This window comes from Falco rusticolus, chromosome 7, assembly GCF_015220075.1.
Source record: "Falco rusticolus isolate bFalRus1 chromosome 7, bFalRus1.pri, whole genome shotgun sequence".
Classification (NCBI taxonomy): domain Eukaryota; kingdom Metazoa; phylum Chordata; class Aves; order Falconiformes; family Falconidae; genus Falco; species Falco rusticolus.
In genome coordinates this window covers 25,476,958-25,490,357 of record NC_051193.1, presented here as the reverse complement: position 1 = coordinate 25,490,357, position 13,400 = coordinate 25,476,958, and the positions used below count along the sequence as shown (strand labels likewise).

At 43.9% G+C, this 13,400-nt stretch overlaps 1 protein-coding gene across 1 annotated transcript in view; it reads right to left on the bottom strand.

The window, feature by feature from the left end:
* Nucleotides 1-885: 885 nt before the first annotated feature.
* FANCM (FA complementation group M) overlaps nucleotides 886-13,400 on the bottom strand; it is a 75,715-nt gene continuing 63,200 nt past the window's right edge. Inside the window, 9 exon segments of the mRNA XM_037396172.1 lie at nucleotides 886-1,135; nucleotides 1,600-1,891; nucleotides 3,391-3,775; nucleotides 4,498-5,058; nucleotides 7,070-7,173; nucleotides 8,135-8,291; nucleotides 10,877-11,014; nucleotides 11,554-11,622; nucleotides 11,742-11,821. Coding sequence (XP_037252069.1) covers nucleotides 988-1,135; nucleotides 1,600-1,891; nucleotides 3,391-3,775; nucleotides 4,498-5,058; nucleotides 7,070-7,173; nucleotides 8,135-8,291; nucleotides 10,877-11,014; nucleotides 11,554-11,622; nucleotides 11,742-11,821 — 1,934 coding nt within the window. The 3' untranslated portion in view covers nucleotides 886-987.

Genomic DNA, 13,400 nt, shown 5'->3' with positions numbered 1-13,400 from the left:
CGAGGGAGGGGATCCTCCCCTTTGCTCTGCCCTGGTGAGGCCACTTCTGCGGTGCTGTGTCCAGTTCTGGGCTCCCCGGTTCCACAGAGACAGGGAACTGCTGGAGCAGGGCCAGCAGAGGCTACGAGGATGATGAGGGGATGGGAGCATCTCCCTGGTGAGGACAGGCTGAGGGATCTGGGGCTGTTCAGCCTGGACAGGACAGAGGGGAATCCCATCAATACACACAAATACCTTAAGGGAAAGTCATGAGGACGGGGCCAGGCTCTTTTCAGCGGTGCCCAGCGACAGGACAAGGGGCAACGGGTACACGCTGCAACACGGGGAGTTCCACCTGAACCTGAGGAGAAACGTCTTTACCGTGAGGGTGCCGGAGCGCTGGGACGGGCTGCCCAGAGAGGCGGTGGGGTCTCCTGCTCTGGAGACATCCACACCTGCCTGGACGTGGCTCTGCAGCCCGCTCTGGGAGACCCTGCTTGAGCAGGGGGGTGGGCTGGGTGGTCGCCAGAGGTCCCCTCCAGCCCCCACCAGTCTGGGATTTAATTCCCATTTTTCCTAGGAAACCAGTACCAATCTTGCAGTAAATGGCAAGTAACTGCAGGTGGCTCCTTCCCCTGTCACCACCAGAAAGCTTTACTTTGCCAAAACACTTCAGCCCTTATTCTCATTTTTAAAGGCATTTTGGAATGATCGCACCCAGCAACCAAAGCGCAGCCACCACGCTGCTCAGAGCCACGTGCCTGGCCGTAACGAAGCTACCAGGGAGGCCCTGGCCTGGGTGACACGGCAGGCATGTGGCCCTGCCCGAGGCAGATTGGTAAAGGCCCAGCAGAGCCTCCCAGTAGGTGCCCAACAGCAGAGGATGTAGCACACTCAGAGCCCCCGGTCATTCTACAAGTGTTTATTTACATATTTTACAGCAAATCAAAACTTAGTAAAGTGCAGTTAAAAGAAAACAGCCTGGGGCCCTGGGAACTTTCACTGGGTTCAGTCCTTGGCGGCTGCATTGCTTTTCCCCTTAGGGCAGAGGTGGTCAGGCAGCATCTGCCTGTCGAAGGGGTAGTGGAAGTAGCGGTAGATCTCCTCTGCCTTCCGCGGGCTGACCTGGGCAGCGGCGGCGATGTCGCAGGGCGAGCTGTAAGAGACCACAGTAGGAGGGCACCTGACCTGCAGCTCTGTGGAGCCCAGTGGAGGATGCCAGGACAGAAGGGGAAACTGCCAGTGAGCAAGAAGCGTCGAGAGAGCAACAGGACCAGCCCGAGCTGCCGGTGATCTCCCCTCCCCAGGCCCCTGAGGGCGGTGAGCACTCCAGACTAAGCAAGCCTAAGAAAACTGCAGTGAAAACAGGGAATACCACGACAAGGGAAAGGAAAAGGTATGGCAGTAGGGGGGATGGTAGACGCAGAGCCCGTGTCATTGCCCTGCTCTGCTTGAAGAGCCTGAGAAATGCACGAAGAACAGGACAGGGGAGCGCCGGCAGCAACAGAGAGGTGTACAAAGGGTCTCCCTGAGCAACCGCCCTGGCAGGAGGTCCCGGGTGAGACAGGAGCAAAAGGAAAGTCGGGCCTGAAAGCACTTGTCACACATCTTTGCTGTTACCTGTTGGCCATCTTCTTCACAGAGCCAAAGTGATGGCACATGTTGAGAGCAGCCAGGTAGCTGAGGTTAGGAATAGTCAAGTAGAAGTTGAGCATTTCCTGTCTGTGACCCTCCACCTCCGTTGGCACACAAATGGCAGCGTTTTTTCCTTGCTCCACCAAAGCCAGGTCTTTCAGCAAACCAGCAGTTTCCTCTTGGCAAGAGCTGAAAAGAATCTGGACCCCAGCCTGGACCAAGGCTGAGAGCATACTGTCATAGTACTGCGTCCTCTGGAAAAATCGTGACATTTCTCCTGCAGAGTGAAAATACAGAAAAACTCACTGAGATTTAAGTGCTAAATTACTGTGAAAATCTAATATGAATCACTCACAAAACAAAATGGTTCAAAGATCACCTGCTTTGAGAACTTGCAACAAAAAACATAAGGGAGAACACCACGGGGAAAGGAAACAAGTAAAGGTCACAGGGGCAAGACTTGGTTACATGAGAGGTACAGTTTAGGAATTAACACAGAAATTGCAAATGAAATGTCATTAGGAGATCGGATTGAGAGGAACACAGGATAAAATGACAGGACAGACTGAATCAGAAGAGGTTTAGTAAAGCTATAGAAGTAACAATGAACTTGAACACTGTCAAATAAGAAACCAGCAGCACTCCAGAAACAGCGTAATGAGAAAAACTGGACAACACCAATGAAAATGAATGACGCCTTCAGCAGCTTGGTAAAAAGGCAGCTCAAACGCAATGCCCTGATCTGTAGCCCCTTCTGAGCAGCTACATCGTCAGTGACCAATTCTATCGTTTCCACATCTGAACTATCAATTAATTAAATTTATGTCACAAAAACAAAGCTGCGTCCACAACTTGATTTCAACAGTGGTGTTTTATAGCCCAGAGCGTCTGTCATTTAATTGGAATGCTGAGCTCTAGTTGAAGCAGGTGCAAGCAAGACCTCTCCGTTATTTTCTAGATGGCACTGAGAATAGGCAGCGTTAGTAAAATCATTTGATTGCATAATTTGGATTTTAGTTTTAAAACAAATGGCTGGTCCAGACTATATAAGTTAATGAAATAATCTTGAATTTTCCACAAATGTTTAATCAAGTCAGGAGCTGCTCTTGAGACTCCTCTGTTCCGTGCGCTGTGACACGAGGCAATAGCTCAAACGCAGCCTTCCCAAAGCAACTCGTTGTCGGAGTGCTCTTTTTTTTCTAAAATACAATTTTATTCAGCTCATCTTTTGCTTGTTCAAGCAGCAGTCATTACGTGGTTTGGCCTCTGCAGTTTGGAGGTGGGCTTAATATGCGGGGTGCTGTGCTCAGGCCAGCTGCCATTCTCACTGGTTCTAAACCTCTTAGCTTGCTGCTCGAAAAAAGTATTTTTCCGGAGTCTGCTATTATTTTAGTGCAGAGCACAGGTAAGATTGTGCTTGTTCCTTTTTTCTACTATTCTCACCTTCTTTGTTGAAATAATCTTGAAGTTGGGGTATTCTTGCACATATTAATAGGTCAGTTAACGTTTGAGTTAACTTGCTTTGCCCTCCCTCAGTAATTAGTAAGCAGCGTATCCCTCTGGCTCTGGCTGTGTATTTCTGCCTATATTAAAAGGCCCTCAAAAGCAGAACAAATCTTAACGCTCAGCTTATTACTGTAATACTCCTACAGAGGGTAAAATGCAGGTTTTCAATCTACTTTCCATCCTGTATTATACAGAAAGCCAGTGTAGCCAGTGCAAGCCTTGAGCAGAGACCAGTGCGTCCCCGTGCTGCCCCAGGCTGGTGACACCCACCTGTTTTAATCCTGTCCTTTTCCACAATCACACATATTCTCTTAAACATGTTCTGCAGGCACTGGATCCGCTGGGTGACTTTATTCCTGTTCACATAGTTCACTAAGTCTGACAGAAACGTCCTCTCCACCGCCATGCAGTTGCTTACAATGTAATCGCTGCTGCTCAGCGAGCAAACCTGCACCTTTACTCCGTGAACTGCCTTCAAGGAAGAAATCACCTCCGCTCCAGAGGAGATCTCACGACTGTCTACCAGAATACAGAGCGAAGGCTTTTTCTCCAGAGGGTCACATGAAAACAGAGCTGGAGCTGAAGAGGGGTTTGTGGAAGCAGAATGAGATGGGACTGAAGTGCTCCTACAGGTGTTCTTCAAAGAACTTTCCACCTGTAAATGTTGAGAATCACAGTATTTCTAACTGATCGCAGAAGCATAAGGCCAAAGAACAACGTGGGTGAAAAAAAGTTTTCAAATACCTATAGCTTAATAAAAAAAAAAAAAAATACACTTTGTTCCAGTTTATTTTTTAAATCAAATTAATAGAATCTAAAAAGTATTTCTCAATATTGCAAAACTTATTAACACTTTAATCTATAAAGTCTTCCAAATTCCAATGACGAAAGCATGCAGCCTTCACTAAGAAGTTCAACAAAAACGGAATATTATACATGGTAGAAGTCAGCGTACGAGATCAGGAACCCAGCCTCCAACTATGAATGTGTTACTTCAGGACACTGAACAAGTATTTTGCAACTACAAAACCCAGAGAATTAGTGGACACTCTCTGCTATTCAAAACAGATCCATACTCCTCCACGACCGTCAGACTCAAGGTAGTATCTAATGCCCCCATTTTTGTTTCCCGACCACTAATAATACTCGCCAGATTACCCTGTGAGTACAAAAACTTCCGATACCAAAGAAAAGGGAGCTACCTAACGCGGTACAAGCAGCCTGGACCTGCTCCCTTACCACCAGGAGCACGCTCGCTCGCTGCTGTATTGCTGACAGCCCTCGAAACAGCAGCGCGATGGGCCGGATTCCCACCGGCTGGGATTCTTTAGCAAAACGTGAGGGGCAAGGTCCTTGGTTTTGAGTTATAACACCAACCTCACTGCGAGCCTGGAGAGCCTCCTTCCCTGCATCAGAACTGGCGACAGCTGGCGGAAAGCACGTGCTCCTGACTTGGTCTGGGTGAAAATCCAGCATTTCCGATACTGAAGCTTTCAAGCTGGGAATCATCTTGCTCTTATCCTCAACTGCCTGGTGAACAATGACTTCCCCAGCAAGTCTTCTGGGCTGCGCAGAAGAGGCTGAAGGCAGTGACTTGGGTACCTGAGCATTTTCCTGTTCTGCCCTGAAAGAGTCTGTTTTCACAGGCTTCTCATTGCTGACACTTATTTCTTCCCCGCTGGAATCACTGACAACAATAATTCGGGACGGTTTCTTCTTTGGCACTGGGACAGAACAGTCCTCTTTCATTCCAGCCTGGTTTAAGTTTTTTCTGCGGCGAGTGAGGTATTGTTTTCTTCCACTAGTGAAACTCTCATGATTTAGGAGATCAAAATCAACACACACTTCCTCCTCACTAGATTCACTTTTGCAAGTTTCCTCTTCCACCTCTCCAACACAGAAACTGTCTTCTTCATAAGACTGGTCTTGCTCAGGAATCTGGGGCAGGGGGGAAACCCAAAGTTAGTTTTGAAATACGGTAACGATGTTGCTCCTCCGCTCCATAAAGGCACTTTGCTTACCCAACCCACCCTATGCCTCTGAGAACCTCCGCGCTGAGCACGTTCTGCAGTTCCTCAGCTACTGCCCCGCAAGGCCCAGCACATGTAGCTGTGCTGGAACACACATACACTCAGTTGGGCCCATGGCTTCTCACCAGAAAGATTTTAAAGGGAATATTACTTGTAGCATCACAATAGAAGCAAGACTTGCTCACTAATACTGCTACCACACAGCTTGGGATGCCCGCAGGAGTATCTCCTTTGCACGTGTCTGCACAGGCGAAAGGACCGAACCGCCACACTGGCCCACTGGGTCGCAGGTTTGCACTGAGGCAGACCCCGCACCCTACACCACATGCACAAGGAACGCCGCAGCACACGCGCAAGGCTTGCGGACAGAAGCACTTCATGATGCCTTTGCAATGTGTAAAATGAAATGGAAGTTCAAGCTTTGTGTTTTCAGCAGCACTCTGCCTCAGCTGAAACAACAACAAAACCGACATCGTAAGCTGAGGCTGCTTGGAAATCGAGCCTTATGAATTCTTCTTATCTGCTTGCAAATAATCACTGAGCACAACCTGCATTTTTTTATGGTAATGAAAAAAAAAGTGATTTACCCTTTTCATCCAATACAGATCTCCACTTTCTTGTGCTGAAGGTGATATAGAAAACAGGAATACAAGGTACAGGGGAAAAAAAATGTGGAGAGGGGATAAGGAATGATCCTGAATATCTGTTTTTCCAATTCTATTTAGGTACTTAGTTTTCCAAGGCAAAATAATTCTTTCAAGGGAAAACTGAAGTAGCTAAAAACTGCTCTACAAGTGACTTATGTCACGTGACATACAAAGAGTTCAGAGTAAAACAGAAGCCAGAAGATAGATCTTGTAGATCATCTCAGCTGAGCACCATGCAGCGTTCATGTTGAGGGGGAGCACAGCCAGGTGTGATAGGAACTGAACTGAGCCAGAGGCAGGCACGAGAAGAAGTTATCATTTTGAAAACAGCTCCATCACGATCATACATTCACTGGCCCTTTTATGAGTAGGCAGGATTTGTGCGTAACGATACGGTGCGTAATAGGGCAAGAAAGTGGCTAAGGATCCGCTTTGGAGAGTCCCTCATGCTCAGTGGTTACCCCATGCAGCAGGGGCACAACTAACATCTGGGGTCCACGGAAAGGGTCAGCCCCAGTAACGCTGGCGACACTGGACAGCAAGAGGCACCCTGCCAGAGAGTGCTGAGGAGCAGCAACAAGCACCGTTAAATATACTACTTTATTTTCTCATAAACATTTCCAAACTTGCATTTCAGGAGCTAACCTAGTTTCTAGAGAAAATGTGATCTCTTGGCACTGCGGCTTCTCCGGCAGCAAGAGCACACGGCAATCTGACATACAACTGGGTAACGGGCAGCGGTGCCAAGAGAGAGAGATTTTCTCCAGCAATACACCCAAACTGCTCCACATCTGCATGGGGCTTGTTTGATTCACCAAACTGGGAAGTCGGTTAAGAGACTGGAAACGTCACACGCTGGGTGAGAGGACTCTTCCTCGGAGGATGTCAGTCAGCATCCTTTGGGACAGCGGAAGGCAGCAGGGACGGGGAGGTCAGCTTCCAACCCTGGAGCATCTGCAGTGTTACATGGATCAACAGTGGTCACTGTAACAGCTCTGCTCTTCAGTGAGAAGACAACTAGGGACTGGGATGCTTTTGCTTCAGACTGGCTGACAGCCTCTCTCTGGCTGAGGAATGGGGTGGGGGTGCTTCTATCAAAGCATAAGTGTCTGCACACTTTAACTTAAAAATCAAAATTAAGTCAAAAGTAATTTGTTGGAACTTATTATTTATCAGCAATAGGCCGCAAGCTACACTTCAGAGTAGGACTAGAACCTAAATACAGTCACACATGACCAGTTTCATGAGGACGGCTGTCATTTCCTTTTGTACCTGAGAGAAAATCGTCATGTTGAATTCACGATGAACCATTTTGTATCTGTTGCCAAGAGCTGGGCTACGCACAGATTTCAGGTAAACTCCTTTCATCTCACAGTCTGAATCAAAACAAGACAGAATATAGGATTATTAAGGATATGATTTTAAATTCATTAATATAGAAGACATGATGGAACAGTAAGTAATTCCTTTATAGTGTCCCAAAAACCTGTATTTCAAAAAACAAAAATTTTCAGTTCTCCAGACATCTATGAAAATCCCAAAGCAAAGGACTGGGTCTACCCTGCTCGCCATCCTGAACGCTGCCACGTAGGTGGTTTTCTCAGCGGGCAGAGCTCTGGAGGCCCATAGCAGGGAGAAGGGCCACACTGCCACAGGAAACCCACATCACTCCCGTTTCCATGTTTTAAGTCTCTCCCAGAACAGATGCAAAAACTGGTTTCAGGAACTGTGTGAGAAAGGGATGGGTTTACTGAAGCCCACACAGGATCTTACAGAGAACAACTCAGTGTCAGTGGAGAAGGAAAATCCTCAGCAACACCTAGGAATTTTAAATATTCCAGGGAAGGACAAGGTTCGTAAGCACAGGGGTAAGTAAACCATCTTGGCCAAAAAACAGCAGTACCTTCTCAGCTGTGACAGTGTCGACACTGTAATTTTATCTATTGTTATTTCATATCACGTTTTAGGTTTCTCTGTAACAGAAGACCTGAAGGAATCAGAAATTTCTAAGTGAAATGGAAAACTGTGTTTCTGTTCAGTGATGATGGAGCATTGATGCTTCATAAGAGGTGACAGTCCTCAAAGAACTGACTCCGGCCAGCCCAAAGCCATCACACAGTAGAGACTCCAGTGAGGAACATAGTACATAAGAAACCCATGCGAATAAAAAACCAGAAAAGGTAATAAGAGATAATGGAAAGCACTCGATTTATCACAGCTGAGGAGGTTACTGCTTACTAGCTGACACATTAGCTAGCAAAACGGCCGTGCCTCTCCCACACCACTTGCTAAGCAACACTCTTTATCTTAAAACCATAAACAACTCTCCTCACTCACTGTTTAACACTTGTGTGACCTCTGCATCATCGTTCAAGAACTGAGCAAGTGAAGAGTTCAGCTCATCCTCTGCATCATCACTCTCATCAGATGAAACAGCATCTTCATCTTGCTGGGACAGCTCAGCTTCTTCATCTAAAAACTGCCTTGCTGCATTCTAAAAAAGCGAAAAAATCCAAACAAAATTTTAGTTAGAAGCTGGCTCCCAGTTAACTAACGTTACATATGAGACCTCTGATTAAATCAGTTCGTGACTCTGAACATCAGCTGTCTAGGTCGTCACAGCTACTAGGCTTCTGGCTTTGAAAAGAGGTGAAGGAAAGCACGCGCGGGTCAGCGACACGCAGGCCAGCGCACAAACGCCTGTCCCACCAGCACAGAAGAGTGAAGCTGGTGTCCATTTCAAAGCACTGGCCAAAAGCAACCACAGCGTGTAGCACTGTTTACACCCAAGCTAGTTAGTAGTACGGGCAGAGTTTATTAACACGCTGTAGCTAAGCTACCCAAAAATATTAGGTTAATTTGTAACTTACAAATCTAGTTTTACTCTTTTTATTTGCTTTCAGAAATCTGTTCTGATTTCGCAGTGCTGGATTACTCTGAACCCAAGTCCACTAGAAGCTTCAGATACAGACTTCACACTGGTTTGTCCTTCTCTGTTTAGGATTTAGAATTGTTTCATTAATTCATCAGACAATGCCAACTCCTTATGGAGAAATGGTCATGTTTCAGGGAAGATGAAGCACTCACACATGAACTGCAGTCCAGGAGACACGACACAAACCTTGGTACTAAGTTCACAAGAATGCACATGGAAACAAAACAAATGAATTCAGGAAGTTGTTTTCTCAGAGACAGTTTATATTAAGCTAACTTTGTCTCTTATAGTTTCAGCTATAAAGTACTAAAGTAAAACACGAAAAGCCCCTAGAAGCATTATGTATCCCAATTACTCTAGAAGAATGATTTGTTTGCCTTATTTTTACTAAAAAGCACAAAGCTGTGAATTTTAGATGTGTACACGAAAGACTAGGACATTTTGTGCTACAGTAAGTGACACCGCTGATTTTCAGATTTTCCCAAGTCTTTTAATTATTTGCTTATATCAATTAGTAAACCTTAATGACAGGCTTTATTAGTAGTTCCTTTTCTAGAACAGTTTTGATTATTGTGAAACACACTGGAGGTTACCTGTTTACAGGAAAGAACTCTCAATGCTATTGCCAATTAGTCTCAATCCTGTGATTAAGACTATGTGAGGGACTTCACAACTAGTGAAGGACTACGGAGAGGACAAACCCTGTGGTGTAAAAGCGCTGTGACACCAGAAACTAACAGGCAAGAGTCTGGTCACACTTGGGAAACAATAAATTACCAGGTTCTTAAATTCCTTATTGAGTCTCTGAATTCAGTGCCAGCAGCTATTTTGGTCACCTTGGGACTTCTCATAGTCTCAGTTAATCTAACTGCAGATCACTGCTGCACTTACAGCTCCATTACCTGTACTTCTGTACACTGAACGCCGTAACAGGCGGTGGACTGATCAAAATGATTTTGATGTCTTGGATCATCTGTAGACCTGAAATTCTGACATATTCATCATTATGGATATTTAGCTAAGACGATACGTGAAGGAAGAGTAGAATTTCCTAAGTATACACACTCCCTTTCCATGAACCTTTTGGTCTCACATTAAAAAAAAAAAACATGGAAAAATGGATTTTTCATCTACCTCATTCTTTCTATTCCAGAACACAAAATACTGATACTATAGGAAAGTCTCCATCTCCACATCAATGTATATTTAAGAGCTTTTCAATTTACTATGAATATATGATTCTGGCCCTACATCCTCTCCTGCATCCATTCCTGATGCAGTGACAGATTAAAATGTAAAATGCTAAGTTAAGAATTAAGTTTTGGGGCGAGGGACCATTGCTATCTTAACATGTTCAAAGTTGAAACCATTAGCGTAAGTCGTAAATTCATATGATCAAGTATCCTAATAGCATAAATTCTGGACAAGAAACCAAGCTTCCCGAGTCTGACTAATCTTTGAGTATCTTCTACTTGCAATGTAAATTGTTATTTTCCTTCAGAAGATTATTATGCAGGGCCCTGCAGATTCCTCTGAGAGCCAGGCAATGGATGTGAAGGTTCAGGTCATTACCCAGTGTTTCAAAGATTTCATCTCAAATGTCTGCAATAAACTTGAGTGAAATAGCAACAAGCCTCAACCCTCCTAAACCATGTCTTAAAAACAAACAACTGCCCAGCTGCAGGCCTACTATAGTACAGTTGTACCATGAGTGCCTACAAAGGCCATAAAATAGACAGGAGCTCCATTTTTTAGACCATAAAATACATACAGGCTCCAGAACAAGTAATTTAATGACACCGTAATTTTTTGTCTGAAATATGTGAAACTTTTCTGGCATTTTCTTTTTTTTTTAATTTAAATATATAGACAAATTAGAAAATGTTTTCAGTTCATTCTTGCAGTTTGAACACAAAGTAGAATCTCACCAAGTCTCTTTCCGTCTCCTTTTTGGTTTTGTTTTGTAACACACTGCTTGTGTTCACAGACACATTCTTCTGAGCTAGATTTTGCAATGTGGCAAACGTCCACTTACACACACACACGTATGACAAAGCACAGCCATTATCCACATTGCCACCTGAATGCAAACTGCTCCAAGTATGACCTTCAACGTATTAAGAGAGACGTGTCATGTCACATACCTTGTATGTAAATTTGCTATTGACCTTTTGCTGTTTTGTATTTCTCAGCTGGTTTTTGCTACAGGTTGCTGAGCTGCTCTTCATGGTCCTACTGGAGTTCTTCTGAAAATCCTTGTCATCATCACTGGACATGTCCGACTACAGGAATATTTAACAAAAACTTCAATGAATAAAACTCAAACAAGCAATACTTTAATTACACAGTCAAACTCCGACATCTGGGTTCTTTTAAGCAGCACCTAATCTTTTTGTGATTGATTTGCTATGGCAAAATAATGCGATAACCCCAATTATCTTATTAAATACAAAAGAACAGAAAAACATGTTATTTGGAAGAAAAATCAGGTCAAATCTGACAGGAACTTCCCCCCCCCCAATGCAAAGCCTTGTGGAGTAGGAGTTATTTTACTGCCTTTCACAAAGGGAGAGGCTCAGCTCTCCGGCCCATAGCAATACTTCACTGCCAAACAACAACTGCAAAATCGTCTTTGGAGACCTCGGGGAAGAACTGAAGGCAGGAAAGCAATTACATTTTAATACGCTTTAGGTCAGATGGCATAAAATATTTTTAATAAGAACACTTGCCTACCGACTGGAGAAAGAGTAAATGTTTAAATATATACTCCATAAATGAATTTGCATTATTTTCCTTCTGTCACAACAAAGCACTTACTAACCACGTTAAGTGGCTGTCGACGTTTCCTGACGGCACGAATTGGCGATTCAAAATCACTATTATTCATGACCTATGTAAACAGAACATAAGTATAATTGCAAAGAGGATTTCTGTTTTCGTGTTTGACTTCATTTTGCTTCTCTCATCTTTTTGTTGTTTTTTTTTCCTCCCTCTCTTTCCAAGACTCACATCAGGAGACTTCAAAACATTCTTTTTTTTCCTATTTTTTCTCCGGAAAACGATCTCTTCTTCACTCTCACTGCTGGTTCCTACAGAAAAAATAGTAAACAACATTCACAAGAAAATGCATTTTTCACAATACAATATTGCTATAACTGAGCAGTCAAAATCTGTCTCTTATAAAAGTACCTACAAAGGAGATTACTTATGGATCTGTGGCAAATATTGTTCCCTTTAGCCTGTTAATCAAAATAAATAACCTCCAGCTGAGATGTACAATAAATCCTACTTCCCTGGGGAGTCTCTTGAGTGGAAGTGATTACCCCTGGCAGTGCAGATACAGAAAAAGGGAGGTGAAAAATGAAACCAAGAGAAAAAGCCCTTAAAAGTTGAATAAGAGTTGTGCTTCTGGAAGCATCTTGTAACAACATACCGTTTGGGTGCACTGAGGAACTCCCTAAAAAGTCCTCTTTCCAATTCCTCATCCAGCTACAGCCTTTTTTGTTCTTACAGAGGACTGCCTTTATGAAACACAAGGTCTCCCTTCTCGCTCTGCATGGCCAGGCTCCCGTTCCGCCAGGCAGCCCCCGGGCCTGGTGCAGCCGATACGCTGCCCACGATGACCCCCTTCCTCCCCCAAAGCAGGGGTTAACCGCAGCTACAGCACCCTGGCTTATTTTTAACTCTCTTTCTTCGGGAGTATGGCAGGGTAGGGTGGGATAGAGAGTTGGTTCTAATTAAATCAGTCAAAGCTTTGAATTTCTTGAAGGAAAAGCACAAAACTCCCAAACATTCCACTTCTAAAATAACATCTTTAAATAGCAGTAACTATTATTTCAACAACACATGCTATCCGGGGAGGTTTTCAAGACCCGACTGGACAAAGCCCTTAACAGCCAGACCAAAGTTCACTCTCAAACCTGCAATTCTAAGACAGCAACTTGTTTCTTTCTGTGGTTTTGTTTCGGGGGCGGGGGGGGGTTGGGGGGTTGGGGTTTTTTTAATAACTATTTTTCATTACACAGATTACAATTTTTGAATTCAGCAAACTAACTTATCAATTTGAGGGTGTGATGATTCAGGAAGAAAGGCAGTATTCAACAATAATCTTCAGAAATCATGATGCCTATCAGACAAATTCAAAGAGAAGGAAAAAAAGATGCTTTAACCATCAAAAGGACTGTTTATGCTTTGTTTTGGTGTTTAAGGACAGTAACAAAATCATTCAGAAAAATTCAGTTGTGCCCTATGAATCAGGCCAAGTACTATGAAGCCTGAAATATTCTGAAAGTAATTCAAGGTTATTCAGAGATAAATAGAACAAAGGGTGTGAACATGATCTGTAAGTGACCTATGGGTGAAGAACAACGTTCATTTATATATTGGTAATATCTGAATATGAAATATTTACGGTACATTGGTGCTAAACCAGAAAAAAACCAGAAGAGCAGAGAATAGGGAGGAAATAAAAATAGAACAAAGCCTACAAGCAGTGCACATTTTTAAGACAATCTGGGTTTGTGCTGAAGTTATAATCAGAAAATTTTAAATATAAGTCAGTTATCATGCAACTAAACTGAAGAAATCCATCAGCAGAGTTTCTGTTCCTCAGGAAGAAAGCAAGAAGGTGTGGATTCAGTGACTGACATGCAACAGATCCAGAAAAGA